Source organism: Punica granatum, chromosome 4 (genome assembly GCF_007655135.1).
Source record: "Punica granatum isolate Tunisia-2019 chromosome 4, ASM765513v2, whole genome shotgun sequence".
NCBI classification, from domain to species: Eukaryota; Viridiplantae; Streptophyta; class Magnoliopsida; order Myrtales; family Lythraceae; genus Punica; species Punica granatum.
Window position 1 is genome coordinate 23393254 of NC_045130.1, and position 19564 is coordinate 23412817.

At 51.3% G+C, this 19564-nt stretch overlaps 1 protein-coding gene across 1 annotated transcript; it reads right to left on the minus strand.

The window, feature by feature from the left end:
• Positions 1-10418: 10418 nt before the first annotated feature.
• LOC116204238 lies at positions 10419-13326 on the minus strand. The gene is made up of 3 exons (XM_031536318.1): positions 12970-13326; positions 11794-12860; positions 10419-10899 (listed from the first exon to the last, which is right to left on the minus strand). Exons 1-3 carry the CDS (start codon positions 13324-13326, stop codon positions 10419-10421), a joined length of 1905 nt encoding a protein of 634 aa, XP_031392178.1.
• Positions 13327-19564: the final 6238 nt, after the last annotated feature.

Sequence of the window (19564 nt, forward strand, 5' to 3'; positions counted from 1 at the left end):
CTGTAAGAGATCGGGGGTGTCCCGGCTTATGCAGGATGCCTCCGGAATGCGCCCGGATGTGTCGTTGGTCACTTTGGCACTGAGAGGGATTTTTAGAGTCCCATATTGGGCACCTTTCGGTGTTTCAGTGATTCGGTGATGAATAGTGCCGTAGTGCCAGCTCCTGTTGCTTTGGGACTTGTCGTCTGCTTACTCTTCCGATCGCCCTCTCATGTTCACCTAGTGGACCCTGCTTTCTCTTGTCATTCATGTTTCCGTGCCCGCATGTTCGCCTCCGATTGTCGGGTGATGAATAGTAACCCGGGCTTTGGTCGGGGATTCTCGTGTAGGAAGCCGGTGGGGCTAAAACGGGGTGCTGACAGCTTGCCCCTCTTTGGTTGCATGCTCGATTAGAGGATGTAGCCAAAGATTATGAGAAGCACCCTCTTTTGGGGTCCGGCGACTGCTCTGATATCATTCCCCATGGCTGCTCGTACCTTGCTTGGACACATCGGGATATTGTGTAGGAATTTAGAACCGGGATGGACCCGAAACGGGAATTTAAACCGGGATGGACCCGAATAGACCGGGGTGGACCCAAAAGAGACCGGGATGGACCCGAATAGACCGGGATGGACCCGAAAGAGACCGGGATGGACCCGAATAGGCCAGGATGGACCCGAATAGACTGGGATAGACCCGAATGGACCGGGATAGACCCGAAAGAGACCGGGATGGACCCGAATAGGCCGAGATACACCCGAAAGAGACCGGGATGGACCCAAATAGACCGGGATAGACCCGAATGGACCGGGATAGACCCGAAAGAGAACGGGATGGACCCGAATAGGCCTGGATAGACCCGAAAGAGACCGGGATGGACCTGAATAGACCGGGATAGACCCGAAAGAGACCGGGATGGACCCGAATAGATCGGGATAGACCCGAAAGAGACCGGGATGGACCCGAATAGAACGAGATGGACCCGAATAGATCGGGATAGACCCGAAAGAGATCGGGATGGACCCGAATAGACCGGGATAGACCCGAAAGAGACCGGGATGGACCCGAATAGGAATTTGGAATTTAGAATTTGCGTGGAGCGTTGTGTGATATGGCTCGCTTGGCGCTCGGGTCTGGACCGCCTCATGCGCGGCGGCTGATGATGACCTTCTATCGTTTGTCCTTCTTTGAACATCGTCGGTTTGGGCGGTGCGGCGCATACCCTCGACGATTTTCGGCGCCTCGAGAGCACGATGTGCCGCATGAGGCAGACATGAATCCGTCGGCAGGGAGCATCCCTTGGGGTTCCCGATCGCGCCTGCGTGTAGAAAAGAAAAAGCCTACAAAGGATGTTAGCTGCACGAAATCATTGAGACTACGACACGTAAAAGGAATCTATGTAAAGATGTATTGGGGATGTAATATCAGTGGCCATTTGGAGGGCGGCCGCGTCCCTATCGGAGAATGGCTTTTTCTGAGACGGGTAACCCGCAGAATATGTGCATAAAGGTAAAGGAAGAGATCTTATGGGATCCTCCAAATCAAGGATACGTCGATTCGACCCCATTCCGGGGCGAGTCTCGAGCCTGGAGAGTCGAAGAGAGTTTGCTTGCATTGGAGGATGTCGAACCACTACTCGGTGTAGCTTCACGGAGAAGTGTTGCCTTTCTTTCGTGGTCGAACCGACATTGTCCCCTAACTTTTGTCTAGGCCGCGAGATGCGTGATAACCTAGCGGGGTATTTTGTTTGATATTTCTCACATGAATGCTCATCTTTTGCTACGATCACCCATGTTTGGGTGGGATCGCACCCCTCGGATCCTCTGACTTTTGCCTAGGCCGCCCTTTGAGGGTTTTCGACCTAGCGAGGAAATGTCATGCTCTCCTTTTGCCGCGACTCCCCTTTGCGGGATTTTAAGTCGTGCCACTCGTTCCCTAGCTTTTGCCTAGGCTGCCTCGAGGAGGTTTTCGACCTAGCGGGAGAATTATTTTTTTCTCTCAAGAAGGTTTTGCATTAGACAAATGGCGGGACTTGGTACTCGTGTATGTGAACGGAAATGTTTTACAATGAAACGGGTGCGAGGCCCGGCGAATGAAAAGCAAACACGAATCATCAGGGATAATATTTCTTGATGGCGTCAGCGTTGACGGGAAGTGCATTTTCGGTGCCGTCCATATCGCTCAAAATGACTGCTCCCCCGGAGAAAGTCTCTTTAACGACGAAGGGACCGTCGTATTTGTACGAGAACTTCCCTCGAGAATCAGGTGCGACATGTAAGACCTTTCTCTAGACAAGGTCACCGGGACTGAACTCTCGGTGACGGACCTTGGCGTTGAATGCTCGAGCCATCCTCTGTTGGTAGCACTATCCATGGCATAGTGCTTTCAACCTTTTCTCGTCAATGAGGTTTAATTGCTCGTATCGTTGTCTTGCCCATTCCGCTTCCTCAAGTTCGGCCTCGGCAAGGATCCTCATGGAAGGGATCTCGACCTCAATTGGGAGGACTGCCTCCATGCCGTAGACCAAGGAGTATGGGGTTGCTCCGGTTGAAGTCCGTATGGATGTTCGGTACGCCAGGAATGCATAGGGGAGCATCTCGTGCCAATCCTTGTAGTTCACCGTCATTTTTTCGATGATCTTCTTGATGTTCTTATTTGCCACCTCCACCGCACCGTTCATTTGGGGACGATATGGGGTGGAGTTGCGGTGTCGGATTTTGAATTGTGCACAGAGCTCGTCGATAACCTTGTTGTTCAGGTTCTTGGCATTGTCCGTGATGATTGTCGCAGGGACCCCGTACCGGGCAATGACGTCACGTCTGAGAAAGCGGGCCACGGCTTTTGCGGTGACTGACGCGAGAGTGATAGCCTCGATCCATTTAGTGAAGTAATCGATTGCCACCAAGATGAACATGTGTCCGTTAGATGCTTTGGGGTTGATCGGGCCAATCACGTCCATCCCCCACATTGAGAAAGGCCACGGGGCTGTCATAGGGCGTAGCTCATTGGGCGGCGCTTTAATCTGATCGGCGTAAACCTGGCATCGGTGGCATTGCCTGACGTGCTTTACACAATCAGTCTCCACGGTGGACCAATAATAGCCTAAGCGCATAATCTTTTTAGCGAGCATGAGACCATTCATGTGGGGTCCACAATTTCCTCCGTGCACTTCCTCCATAAGATGTCGTGATTCGTGTTCGTCGATGCACCGGAGGAGCGTGGAGTCAAAGGAACGGCGGTAAAGTATCTCGCCACTCAGAAAGTAGTGTACCGCGAGGCATCTGAGCGTCTTTCGATCGCGGCGATCGGCGAACGGGGGGTACTAGCCCGTTCGTAAGAAGTTCCTGATGTCTTCGTACCATGGCTTCGCTTCGGATGCTTCGACTGCGTTGTAATGGGCCGGGCCTTTGGCCACTTCGATTTCGAGAGGTTCGATGATGTTCCCCTCTGAGATGCTCGCCATAGATGCGAGTGTCGCGAGCACGTCCGCGAACTGGTTCTTCACGCGTGGAGTATAGGTGAATGAGATCTTCTCAAAATTCTTTGCTAACTCCTCGAGGTACTCATGGTACGGGACTAACTTCGCGTCCTTTGTCTTCCATTGCCCCAGTGTTTGGAAGATTGTGAGCATGGAGTCACCGAATACTTCTAACTCCTTCACCTTGAAGTCGATTGCCGCTTGTAAACCGAGAATGCATGCCTCGTACACGGCCACATTATTGGTACAAGAGAAATCCACTTTTGCAGCGACCGGATAATGACGTCCGTTAGGGGATATCAACACTGCGCCAACTCCGGATCCCACGGAATTGACAGCCTCGTCGAAGTACATCTTCCATGTTGGCTCATCCTTCTCTTCATCTACCTGGAGGATTCCTTCATCCGGGAAGTCCGTGTTTATCGGCGTGTTGTCGTTGATCGGGAATTCGGCTAGATGATCAGCGATTGCTTGCCCTTTGACCGACGTGCGGGGCACGTACTCTATGTCGTATTCCGTCAGTTGACAGCGCCATTTCACGATGTTCCTCATGGAGGAGGGGCTATCGAGCAAATATCGCAGGGGGTCCGCTTTTGACAATAGACGGATCGTGTGATAGAGCGTGTACTATCGGAGCCTTTGCATGACCCACACTAACGCGCAACACATTTTCTCAATCTCCGGATAATTGGATTCCCCTTCAGTGAACTTCTTGCTCAAGTAATATATCGCCCTTTCCGTGCGTGTCGACTCATCTTCTTGCCCTAGCATGCACCCTAAGGATTGCCGACATACCGTGAGGTATAAAATGAGGGGCCGATTCGGCATGGGTGGGACCAATATCGGCGGTTGAATTAGGTAGGCCTTGATGGTTTCGAAGGCCCTCTGACATCCGTGGTCCCACTCCATCGCTGCATTTTTGCAGAGAAAGCGGAAGAGCAGTTGACACTTATCCGTCAGGTTTGCGATGAAGCGCGCAATGTAATTCAGCAACCCCAAGAAGCCGCGCACCTCTCGAACCGTTGACGGTGGGGGAAGCTCTTTGATCGCCTTGACTTTGTCCGGATCTGTCAGCACCCCATTTTTGCCCACTGGCTTCCCACACAAGGATTCCCGACCAAAGCCCGGGACGCTATCCATCATCCGGCAATCAGAGACAAATAAGCGGGCGCGGAGTCATGAACGATGGGAGAAAAGCTGGGTCACTGAGAAAAGCGGAGGAAGGCCATCGGAAGAACTTACGGGCAAAGAACCCCGAGAACGACGGAGCTGGCACTATGGTACTATTCATCACCGAGTCATCGAAGCACCGAAAGGTGCCTAATATGGGACTCCAAAAATCCCTCTCAGTGTCAAAGTGACCAATGACACGTCCGGACACATTTCCGGGGCAAGCCACATGTACCGGGACACCCCGATCGCTCACGGACGCCTTTTCTGACAGAGCTCCCGGGGCCCGCTCCACCGACAGGCAGACGGCCCTCCAAAACGGGCCTACAGGCACCCAGGGACCACCAAGGTCGGGGAACAAGCTTCAGATGACCTTTCGGAACTCGACTCGGTTTCCCGAGGGACGTTTCAGTGGTCACGAACGTCTCCCGGCGAGCCTTCGAGGCACTTCCACGGAAAACAGAGATCACAACGATCTCCGAGCACCTCACAACGATCCCCGAGCACCTCAAGACATTCAGGGAACACTGAGAAAATCTCGGTCACAAGTCCCTAGGTCTTCCCGGGCCTACGGTCTTCGTCCGAGGGCGACGAGCCAACGATCCCCCACGGGGCAAAATGATCGCCAAAACGAATGTTAGGATGCATAAAGAGCAATCGGGGACCGAGGGACACTAAACTCCGCTCCGAATGCCCAAACAGGGCAAAACCGACTCTCGAGGCGCCGAGTCGCCCGAACGTTCGCTCACACGACGCATGGCGATATTAGGCTCATTCAAATCCTCGTCGTTCAAGCATTCCAAATCTACAAATTAATTGGACATCGGAGATCGGATGCAAGCTCAATCAAGTTTCAAGCATTTTCCGGCTTTTCTCTCAATCGAACGGGACCCACAACTCAGCCAAGCCGAGCCATCAAGCCACGGCTCAACCCCAAGCCGCGGCTCAAACCCTCGGCTCCGACATGACAGCCCCAAGCCGCGGCTAATTCCCTAAGCCGCGGCTCAATTCGGTGGCTCCAAGCTTCAAGAAGCTCCCCCCTCCACACATTTCAAATCCTTCTTACACCCATCACTTCCTATCACTTCCCCATCACCTCCCATCAACTTTCCCTTCTCTTCCTTTCCCCACACTCAACAAGACAACTTCCCCACCCTAATCTTCCCTCCAAAAATTCGGAACCCCTAAGCTCCCCCCTCTAATTGCACTTAAACTCACTAATTTGGCTCATTAGGGCATCCTATAAGTGCCTAATTGCAAGACACTTTAATCACAACTCCTCTTGCACTCTCTCTCTCTAGCTTTCTCACTCAAACACTCTCTCAAATTCCTCTCAAACTCCAACAATTCGTCCAGCTTTCCCTCAGCCCGAAACCAAGGCAAAATTGCCGGAAAACTCAACCGTTTTCCGGCGACCGCCACTCAACCCGAACCAAACTTGACCAAACTTTATATCCCACATGTATTCGACCTCCCGAGTCCATTTCCAGTGTTAGTTTCGGCATTTGAAGCCTCCAGCATGCAGTTCCAGCCCAGTCCAGAATCGGGTCCCTAGGGAGTTTCCCGGTTTCTAGGCGAGTTCTTCCTTCCCGACTTATCCGAGCCTCAAACAAACTACATATCCCACATGTATTCGACCTCCCGAGTCCATTTCCGGTGTTAGTTTTGCAATTTGAAGCTCCCAGCAGCCCGAACCAGCTCTGTCCAGAACCGGGTTCAATAGGTGTTTTCACGGCTTCCCGGGCTCCCCGGACATTTCCACTACCTCACGACTATGGCGAGTCGTGCCATCATTTCCTAGGGGTTCCTCATGACCCTCACTCTCCCCCGTGACAAGGTGGTCACGTGCCGAGAGCCGCTCAACCGTGCACCACCGCCATTTCTCTCCTTTCTCCCTTCACAGATTTTTTCCAGTTTTTACCGGTTTGCTTTGCATCTCTCAGGAAAATCGACATGTCTAATCTTCATGAAACCACTGTAGGCAAGATCCTCAGTCAGTTAGGAGTCCAATGCCACCGACCTTGCACCAAAAGACCACCGAGAGCCTCCCGTAGAGTCGTTTCCTCATCGGGTGCCAGTCGGGTTTGTTCCTCTGGTCGTCTTTTCTAACCCGAACTTTGCAGGAACGTACAGGTCAGCTCGGGTTGAATCTCGCTACGAGCCACCTATCACCGTGATCCTCAGTCAGTTAGGAGTCCAATACCACCGACCTTGCATCAAAAGACCATCGGGAGCCTCCTGTGGAGCCGTTTCTTCATTGGGTGTCAGTCGGGTCTGTTTTCGGACTGGGTCTGTCCTTTTTTACTGACCCGACTTTGTTTTTGATTTCCAGAAAATCTACGCATGCTTTCCTCCCGAAACCACCACAGGCGCGATCCTTAGTCTTTTGGGAATTCAACGCAAGTGGCCCCGCGCGAAAATTCCATCCCGATCAACCGATACGGCCCCGACAAGCCAGACTGCTAGTCGGGTCTGCCAGTCGACCCGACTGCTCCGATTCGGGTCTGTTCGTTCCAGCCGAGTCTCCCGACTCCCTTTGCCACTTCTCCGACTCTTTCCTCGTGTTCCGAGGCTAGGTAACACTCCTCTACGACTTAGAGAAGTTAGGATCTCCGATATTCTTTTGATATGAGGTGTTAAGGCGTTTAACAAGTTGAATTGCATGCAAGTTTACGTTCTTACCTACTCCCATGCAAATGTACGTCGTTTATCATGCTATACGTCGTATGAACACATGTATCATGACGGGAAAGAACTTAAATCGGGGTTGAAGAGGTTGCCTTGACCCGCGTGAGCCACGGAAACTCATGGCCATTCCTCATGGGAGGTGGCCGAGAGTTTCTTTGGACCACACGGGTCCAAGGAATCCTCTTTCGCCTCGAAATAAGTCGGTTCCCGTATTTTCCATTTCGTCGTTGTATGAGTCGACGCCGTTTTATTGATTCCTTTAAATATTTTGTTTGTGCATGTTTGTATGCCCGTTTGCGTAATTATGATCATGGCGGCATCAATTTGGTTAAAACGTGCGTTACTATCGTGCTTGGCGTATTATGCATGCAAGATACGATCGGAATCGATGTAGGAGGCCCTCCATAACCCGAGTCGGGTCATGGAGAGCTCTCGGCTCAACCTTTGGAGGAGGGGCTGAGTGCTCTTAGACCCATCCCGGGCTTAGGACGGTCTCCTTCGTTGCTTCGGAATCGTTCCTTGGAATTGAGTGTACCCATATTTTGTGTTTCTATCGTCGATCATGTGCTAGCCGTCTCCTAGGAGAGTTAGCTTTGGAAAATTATCCTTCAAGTCCACAATTCCTCGATATAAGATAATCACCGAAGAATCTCACAAATGGGCAAACGGGACGTATCATTCGGTTAATTAAATCACTTGGATTAAATGATCGGACAAATTAAACATTAATCCGTAAACGCATCAATGGTTAATGGAACGACGGAAATGCCCTTTTCCTTTAAAAACCCACAATTTCAAAACACCGAAACGTACAACACGAATAGAACCGACGTCTAGCGAACACTCGCGTGCTACGACTCGAGTCCGGGCCCGATTTGAGGCGGCTCGAGTCGAGACACGCGAGTCTTCCTTAGACTCCTTCGTGTCACACGATCTTCAATTTGCATACGAACATCACAATTTTATCGTCCAAGGGCATAACCGTCATTCCGTGATTCACCGATACCCTAGGCGCTAGAGAGTCGGAAACATCTCGATCTATGAACGAAAAAGGGCTACCCGTTCGGGTGCGAGTCTCATTCGCACGACCCATTCCGTCCACTTTTGGTGTTTCTATCTCCCTATCGTAGATTCGTTGGGGAGTATTTCAGTTACAAAACACAAAGAACCGGACTAATCATACATCCGGCCTAATCAAACACTAGGTAATGGATAGGCGGAATGATAGATTCCAATCTAAAGTCAAAACACGAATTTGGCTAATTCGGTGGAACCGCAGTGACACTTAACTGAATAAGAGTCATAAAACAAACACACACATGTAATTGGCTTAGAACCTTATCCTAGCCCGCCCTCTATGTTTGCCTAGGTTAGATGCATTGTTTGCCAATCAACCACGGGTAATAACTGATTAAATCACGTACATTCGACTTAATACACCACTTGTCTGTATTCACCGACAATTGTCAGTTGTTGTCTGTATTGTGTCAGTTTTATCAGTTTTCTTCTGTTTTGTCTTTGCATATGATGATTTATCGCGATTCGGGCCCGAGCCCATAGGTTACGTGTTACACGGGATCCAATGCCCCAAACCACCGAACACGAGGTGCAACCCGAGTGCGGAATGGGATCTAGCCTCAATTCACCGTTACACTCCGAACACGGCCTATGTGGAAGGCAATTTGGATTGGGCGTGTGAAACGGATCTAGATATACCCGAGAGCTCGATCGGCCCAACGGTTGCAGTGGGAATCAACCGATTCTCCTGCAAACCTTGGATCGATCATACCTGACCCCCGACTCCTTGAGCCCGCGTTGCCTTAATTCATTTATCGGTTATTCAAAATACACAGTGAGCCGGAGCAGAATAGTGGCCCAATGCAAACCGATCGGGATCCATTTACTTATTCGGTTATACTTTGTAATTGTTCGAGAGAACATTGTGAGGATTCTATTTGTATGTTCATTCATCTCCTTGTAAGGATCCCCGATCGGTGAGCGAGAGGTCCGAGTGTTGGATCGGTTAAGTTGGTCTATCGCCACCAACGGGTGAGTAAGCTTGGATACTCGTGGTTTCGGTTCACGCAGGGAATCAACCATCACGGTTCGATGAACTGTAACGCTAAGATAGTGAACCGACTCCTCGATGCACGAGCCTACTCATCTTTCGGACTCTTGGCCCAACTTGATCAATTCATCGAATTTACGGTGTCAAAACGGGCGAGTCGAGCGCAACTCTAAATCACGCGGTAAATAAACAAAATGGCAAGCCTAGCAAGCTAGAGTACCGAAAGGGCGTGCGGGATATAGGCCCGCACGTAATAGAACCCCCGAATTCGGAATTTCCGATTCCGTACGACCATTGCCTTAGCATTTAGGTGTACCCCTTACCCCTAGACCCGGGCGACTCAACAGCCCTCGACCTACGGGTCGTAAACAGTAAGTGGCGACTCCTTCTCACGCGCGTCCGTCGCGCATCCCCACGGGAAGGTGGATACTCCCAAGCCGCGTTTGCTTAGGCGCGCGCCTGCGTGCCCCGACGAGATTAAATTCGGGTGCGTACAAGATCCACTTCGATACCGCGCTCGCTGACCACAAATCCTAGCAGCTTTCCTGATCGGGCACCAAATGTGCATTTTGCCGGATTAAGCCGGAGCTTGTATTCTTTTAATCAATCGAAAAGGCGCTTCAGGTTGACAAGGTGGTCTTCTCCCTCTTTGGACTTGGCGATCATGTCGTCGACATATACCTCGACTTCTTTGTGCATCATGTCGTGGAACAATGTGACCATAGCCCTCTGATAAGTTTCCCCTGCGTTCTTGAGGCCGAAAGGCATAACGCGATAGCAAAAAGTTCCCCACATCGTGGTGAATGTCATCTTGAGTTTGTCCTTTTTGGCCATCCGAATTTGATTGTATCCGGAGAAGCCGTCCATGAAAGAGAACTGGGCGTGGCGTGCCGTATTGTCGACTAGGACGTCAATGTGTGGCAAGGGGAAATGGTCCTTAGGGCTGGCTTTGTTGAGGTCTCGATAGTCGACGCAGACTCGGACTCTTCCGTCTTTCTTTTCCACCGGCACAATGTTTGCCACTCACTCGGATTAGTTGCAGACTTCGAGGAACCCCACGTTGATCTGTTTGACGACCTCTTCTTTGATGCGGAGGAGAAGGCTAGCTCGCTGCCGTCGTAACTGTTGGCGCTTGGGCGGGAATTTCTCAGTGTCGAGTGGAAGGAAGTGCTCGACTATTGAAGGGTCTAAGCCGGACATGTCAGCATAGGACCAGGCGAAGACCTCTTGGTATTCCTTTAGGAAGTCGATCATCCAGGTTCGTTGTGCGGGGTCGACGGCTGTCCCAAATTTCACGGTGCGGGGCTCTTCTTCGGTGCCCATGTTGATCTCTTCTTCTGGTGGCTCGACCGAGGTGATTTGGTGGTCCTCGAGGCGACGCAAACTCTCTTCTATCTCGAGCACTTGACTGTCCTCGGGAAGCCCTTCCCCAAAGTATACGGGTTGGGGCTCACCGAGGTGCTCTTTGAATGGGTTCGAATCGAAGTGTCGGGGATTCGGATTCGGGTGGAGCCTGGAAATTCGAAAGAATCGTCTTAGAAAATTTAGAGTGCTGCGAGATAAAGAAAAGAGATGAAACGTATGGGAGTTCAAAAAATGCATGTAGAGATTTCATTGATAATGTGAACATGGAGCCACAATAGAAACCCCTCTCCCGTTGTGTGGCGCATGGCTATGCCGACACGCGGGGAACATCTTGAACATAGATAAGCCTTACACATCGGCAATCACAGCCGAGTAGCGCGGGACTGAGGTCCAGTTGTCAAGCTCCTCATTTTCCTGCGCCAAGCGGATGTGAACCCCTGAAGGAATCTCCTCGGTGATGGCGTACACGGCTGACGGAGCGGCAGGAGTGTCGTCGGAGTCCGAGGAAGGGCCGTCAAGGGTGCCCCCGATGGTGTGTGAAGGCCCGGGGAAGAAGTGGGATAACGGGGGGACTGGAATGCCCCTGTTGAGCCTCCCGTAGTGTGCGGCGAGGAGGCGGAGATGGTTGCCCCTGCGGGCTTCAAAGATTTCATGGCAGGAGGGGCGAAAGTCGAGTCCCCTCCTATGCTTGTATTCCTCGATTTCGATAGGGCGGCTGATCCCTTGTCCGCGCACCCCGAGGCCTGTGCCGGGGATGTAGTTGTTGCGCAAGAGCACCTTCCCTATCATGCGATCGGTGCGGGATGGTCCAATCTCTCCTTAGTCCCGGATGACGGAGACGGTTTCGAACGAATGGAACGAGAGGTTTTCATCATCCCCGACGCTGATGTAGGGCAGCGCCGTCTCCTTGTAGATGGCGTAGTCCTCCTCTCCTTTCACCGTGATGAGCTTCTCTTCGACGATAAATTTCAGCCTTTGATGTAGAGAAGAGGGGACGGCGTCGGCCGAGTGGATCCAAGGCCTTCCGAGCAATAGGCTGAACGCGTTTGGGATGTAGAGCACCTGGAACGTGATGCTGAATGAGCACGGGCCAACGTCTATGAGGAGGTCGATTTCCCCATTTACCTCTCTTCGTGAGCCGTCAAAGGCTCGGACCGCTGTTTTGCTCGGGCGAACGCGGTTGAGGTCTACATTCATCTGCTTCAAGGTGGTTACCGGGCAAACGTTGAGCGCAGAACCATTATCAATCATGACCCGGCCGATGATGTAGTTGTTACATTTGTAGACAATGTGCAATGCCCGCGAATGCGTCCAGCCTTCAGATGGGAGCTCGTCGTCCGAGAACGAGATGGTATTGGAAAAGATGCAACCGACGGTCTCCTCTATCCTATCAGGAGGCATTTCCTTCGGGACCTGTGCCTCGGTCAATACCCGCAGGAGGGCCTCCTGGTGAGGTTCTGAGCTGAGGAGGAGAGTAAGCAGTGAGATGTGAGCCGGGGACTTGGCCATTTGCTCGACTACTTTGTACTCGCTCGCCTTTATGACCTTCATAAATGCTTCGGCTTCCTCTTCGGTTACCCTTTTGGATGGAAAAGGCGAGCTTCCGGGCACTGCCCTAACTTCAGTGGCGGGCGCCTTCCCTTTGTCCCTGATTGCCGGGTTCTCGTACACTCGTCCCGACAGTGTCACACCCATGACACTAAACTGCTGCTCGACATTCCCGATGCCTCCTTCATAGGTCCAGGGGACCTTGTTGTCTGAATACGGTTCCCGAGCGGGGATGTCTACAACGAATGGAGCCGGCGAGGCCATGTGTCCCGCGAATCCGACCGTGGGTTCCTCGGGAGTGTAGTCGATCACGAAGGGAAGGGGGTTGTCTTGTGCATCCTCGTCCCTCCCTGAGGTGCATATGGTGATCATGTTGATAGAGGGCCCCGAACTCGGCCTATGATCCGGGAGGGGGTTGTCATGCACATTCGAGGGCCTGACGGCGTTGAAGGTGAGCCTGTTGCTGTCGATCCTCTTTTGGATCTCGTCTCGCAACCTCCAACAATTATCGAGAGTATGCCCTGGTGCGCCTTGATGATACTCGCAGCGTTTAGACTGATCCTGAACGGACGGGTCAAAATTCGGGCCTGGAGATATCAGTCGAATCTGATCGCCCGCAAGGAGTTGTCGATATATGTGAGAAAGGGGAGCAGGTAGAGGTGTGTATTGCCTGCGGAGTCGGGTTCTGCTGCGCCGGTGGAGGAGCTCTCGACACCAGGGACCTGGGTTGAGGGGGTGGAGCCGACGTGAATGCGTAATGGTGGTCGTACGGTTGTGAGGCCATTGGCGGCGGGACCGGTGGGGCCGAGTAGTAAATCGATTGAGGTTGGTGCTGTGGGGGTGGAGGGAAGTAGGCAGGAGCGGTAGTCGGTGTTGTCGTGAGATTCACCGAATATTGCTGGGACGTCTGATGTGCCGGATTGATGGCGTTAACCGAAACTTCCTTCCCTCTCCTTCCGTTGGAAGACGACGACGTCGCGGGGACATTCTTCGAGGACTCTTCTCCTTTACCGGTGGGGCCCTCCATCCTGCCGAGCTTGATCCCCAAGTCAAGCTTCTTCCCGGCCTCGATGAGGTCGGAGAACGAAGAAGTGTGGGCCAACAGGTGCGAATAATATACCCCCCTCAACGTGGAGTGAAACAATTGAATCTGTTGTGCTTCGCTGATCGGAGGGATGTGTTTCGCCGCTTGGGCACGCCATTTAGTAGCGTATTCCTCGAACCTTTGGCCCCGCGCCATCTCTTTTGTGCTTAATTCCAAGAGGGTGGGAGGTGCTTCCGCACAATACTGGTATTGGTCGATGAATTTCCGGGAAAGGTCTGCCTACGTCGGAATGTCTTCGGCCTTCAGTGACATAAACCAATCGAGAGCGGATCCCGAGAGGCTGTCTTGCAAGGAATGGATGACGAATTCCTCATACCCCCAATACTGTAGCATCTTCCCTCGGTAATGGCGGAGGTGGTGTCGCGGATCTGTCGTGCCTTCGTAGGTCTTGAACTCCGGGATCTTAAATTTCGAGGGCAGCCGCATGCCCGGGAAAAGACTATAGTCACCGTAGCGCGCATCAGGTCGAGTATCACTAGCTTGTAGGGCTCGTATCGTCTCTTCCATTCACTTCAGTCTACGTTCCTGTTCGGCGTCGGCCTCGGGGAAAAAGTGCGTTGGTAAGGCGACTTGGGCTGCGTGAGTCGGCGTGCCTGGTTCGAGGAAGGTGGTGTTTATAGGGGGTGGTGCTCGATAGGAGAAGTTGGTGTGAGGTTGTAGAGGTGGGTATGGAGGAAGTTTCGCGGCTTGAGGGTGAGTCGGAGCAGGTGCACTTGATGCCGGAAAAACCATCGGCGGAGGGACTGTATAGGCCGCAGCTGGGGTCGGCATGGAAACAGGTGGCGACGCGGATAGGACCTGATCTGAAGTGAGGAACGCCGCCGGTGGAAGAGGGACGGCCGTGGGGGCCGGTAGCGGCGGAAATGGACTGGTGAAGGGTTGAGCCATGGACGTATGCAGTGTTGGTGGCGCGGGCGCATCAATGTTCTCCGGGACTTGAGTTGGCGGAACCCAAGGGATCGGATCGACTGCTGGCCCTTGTCCCGGTGGAGGTGTGGAGCTCGAGGATGCGCGGTTCGGCCCTTTAAGTAGAGCGAACAGGTCCGCCATGTTGGCGGTGTGCGCACCCGAATTTTATCTCGTCGGGGCACGCATGCGCGAAGCCTATGCAACGCGGCTCGGGAGTGTCCACCTTCCCGGGGACGCGCGACAGACGTACGTGAGAAGGAGTCGCCACTTACTGTTTACGACCCGTAGGTCGAGGGGCCTTGAGTCGCCCAGGTCTAGGGGAACGTGGTACACCTAAATGCTAAGGCAATGGTCATACGGAACCGGAAATTCCGAATTCGGGGGTTCTATTACGTGCGGGCCTATATCCCGCATGCCCTTTCGGTACTCTAGTTTGCTAGGCTTGCCGTTTTGTTCATTTACCGCGTGATTTAGGGTTACACTTGACTCGCCCGTTTTGACATCGTAAAGTCGATGAATTGATCATGTTGGACCAATAATCCGAAAGATGAGTAGGCTTGTGCGTTGAGGAATCGGTTCGCTATCTTTGCGTTACAGTTCATCGAACCGTGATATGGTCGATTCCCTGCGCGAACCGAAACCACGAGTATTCGAGCTTACTCATCTCTTGGTAACAATAGGCCAACTTGACCGATTCGACACTCGGACTTCTCGCTCGCCGATCGGGGATCCTTACAAATGAATGAGTGAACATACGAATAAAATCCTCACAATGTTCTCTCGAATAATTACAAAGTATAACTGAATAAATAAATGGATCCCGATCGGTTTACGTTGGGCCAATATTCTGCTCCGGCTCACCGTGTATTTTGAATAACCGATTAGAAAATTAAGGCAACGCGGGCCCAAGGAGCTGGGGGTCGGGTCCGATCGATCCAACGGTTTGCAGGAGAACCGCTTGATTCCCACTGTAACCGTTGGACCGATCGAGCTCCCGGGTGATATCTAAACCCGTTTCACGCATCCAATCCAAATTGCCTTCCACATAGGCCATGTTTGGAGTATAATGGTGAATCGAGGCTAGATCCCATTCCGCACTCGGGTTGCACGCGCTCAGTGACTTAGGAGGCGTTGGACCTCGTGTTCGGTGATTTGGGGCGTTGGACCCCGTGTAACACGTAACCTATGGGCTCGGGCCCAAACCGTAATAAATTAGCAAAGACAAGTGGAAAACAGAAGAAAAACGATAAAACTGACGAGAAACAAACAACAACTGACAAATAGAGGTGAATATAGACAAGCGGCGTATTAAGTCGAGTGTACGTGATTTAATCAGTTATTAATCGGGGTTGGTTAACAAACAATGTGTCTAACCTAGACAAACATAGCTGGTGGACTAGAATAGGGTTCTAAGTCAATTACATGTGTGAATTTGTTTTAAGACTCTTATTCAGTGAGATGTCACTACGGTTTTCACCGAATTAGCCAAACTCGTGTTTTTGACTCTAGATTGGAAAATAACATTCCATCTACCCATTATCTAATGTTCGTTTAAGTCGAGTGCATGATTAATCTGGTTCTTCGTATTTTGTAACTGAAATAAAATGTTCACCACCGAATCTATGATAGGTAGGAACACCGAAAATGAACAGAATGGGCCGTGCGAATGAAACTCGCCCCCGAACGGGTTGCCCTTTCTCGCCCATAGATAGCAGTGTTTCCAACTCCCTAACGCCTAGGATATCGGTGAATCGCGGAATGATGGTTATGCCCTTGGATGATAAAACGTGTGATGTTCGCATGTAAATTAAAGATAGTGTGTCAGCACCCCATTTTGGCCCACCGGCTTCCCACACGAGGATTCCCGACTGAAGCCCGGGACACTATTCATCGCCCGGTATTCAGGGGCCAATATGCGGGCACGGAGTCATAAACGATGGGAGAAAAGCTAGTCCACTGAGAAAGACGGAAGAGAGCGGTCGGAAGAACGAACGAACAAGGAATCCCCGAAACGACGGGGCTGGCACTGTGGCACTATTCATCATCGAGTCACCGAAGCACCGAAAGGTGCCCAATATGGGACTCCAAAAATCCCTCTCAGTGCCAAAGTGACCAACGACACGTCCGGACGCATTTCCGGGGCAAGCCACATGAGCCGGGACACCCTTATCTCTCACGGACGCCTTTTCTGACAAAGCTCCCGGGGCCCGCTCCACTGACAAGCAGACGGCCCCCCCAAAACAGGTCTACAGGCACCCAGGGACCACCAAGGTTGAGGAGCAAGCTTCAGATGACCTTCCGGAACTCGACTCGGTTTCCCGAGGGACGTTTCAGTGGTCATGAACGTCTCCCGGCGAGCCTTCGGGGCATTTCCACGGAAAACAGAGATCGCAACTATTTCCGGGCACCTCACAACAATCCCCGAGCACCTCAAGACATTCAGGGCACACTGAGAAAACCCCGGTCAAAGTCCCTAGGTCTTCCCGGGCCAACGGTCCCCGACCGAGGACAACGAGCCAACAATCACTCACGGGGCAATAGGATCGCCAAAACAAATGCAAGGATGCACAAAGGTCAATCGGGGGTCGAGGGACACTAAACTCCACTCCGAATGTCCAAACGAGGCAAAACCGACTCTCGAGGCGTCGAGTCGCCCGAACGTTCATCCACACGACACATGGCGATATTGGGCTCATTCAAAGCCTCGTAGTTCAAGCATTCCAAATCTTCAAATTAATTGGACATCGGAGGTCGGATGCAAGCTCAATCGGGTCTTAAGCATTTTCCGGCTTTCTTCCTAATCAAGTGGGACCCTTGAGCTAGCCAAGCCGAGCCGAGCCGAGCCGAGCCGAGCCGCGAGCCATGGCTCTCCTCTAAAGACAAGCCAAATGAGCCTCCACCACACATTTTCAAAATATCTTCTTACACCCATCACTTCCCTTCTCCCATCCATCACCTCCCATCCACTTTCCCCTAACTTCCCCTACACTCAACATGACAACTTCCCCACCCTAATCTTCCCTCCAAAAATTCGGATCCCCTAAGCACCACTTAATTGCACTTAACTCCACTTAATCTTGTCATTTAGTCTTCCTTTATAAGCCCATTGCATCATTAACTTAAACACAACTCATCTTGCACTCCCTCTCTAGCATTTCTCACTCAAACAAATGCTCTCAACCTCCCAAGAACTTCAGCAAAATCGCAGCAAGCAAGAACCACCCAAAAACCAAGCAAAACACTCAAGACTTAAGTCGGAATCCATCCCGACTTAAATCCAAACTTCACCAAACTTCATATCCTACATGTTTTCGACCCCCTCTATCCATTTCCGAGCTTAGATTTCAAGTTTGAAGCCTCTAAGTTAGAGAATCAGCTCAGTACAGAACCGAGCACAGTTTTGGCCCAGCCGGGTCAAAACTTCCAACCCTGTTTTCTCACCTTCTCGAGTCGGTCTGAACTTTCAAAACCCATCAAACACCTCCGGGGGTTCGTTAGGAGTCGGGAACCACCGACCTTGCTCAAAAATTCCATCGGAATCCACCGTTATGAATTCCGACCCGAAAACTGCTCAGTCGGGCCGGCGTTTCTGACTGTCTGTTCGGTTTTCTTGCAGATCGGGTCGATCCGTGACCCTTTTCGATGAACGACCACTTCTACCACCTCCAGGGGTCAGTCAGGAGTCAGGAGACGTTGGCCTTGCTCAAACATTCCATCGGAATCCATCGTTATGAATTCCGACCCGAAAACTGCCCAGTCGGGCCAGTTTCCAGACGTGCTCTGTTTTGGGTGATTTTTGCAGGACTGTACGGGTCGACCCGACAACTCTGGGAACAAACGACCACCACGGTCACCTAGAGGAGTCCCTTGGCTATCCAAGGCCGCCGACCTTGCCTCAAAATTCCATCGGGAACCTCCGTGGCGACGTCCGACCCGACTTGTGCCAGTCGGGTCTGTCCACCCTTCCATTCGGGTCTGTTTGGTGCCATTCGGGTCTGTTCAACGGAAAACAGCCCAAACCCGACCCATCAACGGTCCAACCCGACTCTTGAAGGTACCATCCCGCATCTCGGGACTAGGTATGACCATTCCCGACTTAGAGGAGCTAGGACTTTTACATTATTGTTGTGTTTATGGAGTTTTGAGGGGTTTTAAGCATGATTTTAATTCCGAACTTTAATATTATGCAATTTCCTTATTACACCATGCATGTTTATCATCGTTTAACTTGCTAGCATGTTGGGAAATATTTAAATCGAAGTCGAGGAAACTATCCCGACCCGGAAAAGCCTAGATCATTCGGGTTAACCTCTCCATGAGGTAACCTAGAGCTTTCTTGACCTTTTTGGGTCAAGACCGGATTCGTTTGCCCCGATTTAAATTGTTTCCTGAGTTTTATCGTTTTTCTCACATCCATGAAGTCGGTATTGTTTTATCGATTCCTTTAATAATATGTTTGTGCATGTTTGCATGTTTGAATGTGTTATTTAAATCATGATAATACCGACTTTCGTTTAATCGTGTTATTTAACATGTTTGATGTTTGAGCATGCGAGAAACGATTCAAAACAAGACGGGGAAAACTCGTGAAACCAAATACAAGCCATGAGACCTCTCGGCTTTATCCAAGGAGAATAGGCCGAGAGTCTCATGGAGTTATTCGGGTTCCATGAGGCTTCCTCTTCCCGTTTTAAATCCGTTCTCGGATTTCGTGTAATTTGCAAGTTCAATTACATCGAGAATTTCACATGAAATGTCTTTCCAAACCAAAATATGCATGGATTCGCAATTCGGAGACCCTTTCGGGCCTATTAGAACCAAAGGGTGTTTCGGCCATCGTTGGCCGAATCTTCCTCGGTCTTTCTTGACCCGTCTTGGTCGCCGAGTCACGAATCGTTTTTACAATTAATGCATTCGGCACAACCCTTAAGCATTAATTCCAAAAACGGGTTAATCGGGACGCTCACATGATTAAACCCACTTCACACTGATAAGGTTTACACGAATTGGCCATTAACTGATAATTCGCGTCGATGAGTTGTCAAATGACGTTGGTGCCCTTTTCAAACTTATCAATTTCAAAACCCGAAACGCGCGGTCCGATGTAGCATGGATGTCTGAAAAGGGTTTCTGTGTCTCAACTTGAATGTTTACCTGATTCCAGGTAGCTCAGGTCAGGATACAGAAGATCTTTCTAGATCACTTCCGGGCATGATCGACCGGTTCTTTGCCTTTTTCGGGGTTCTTGCAC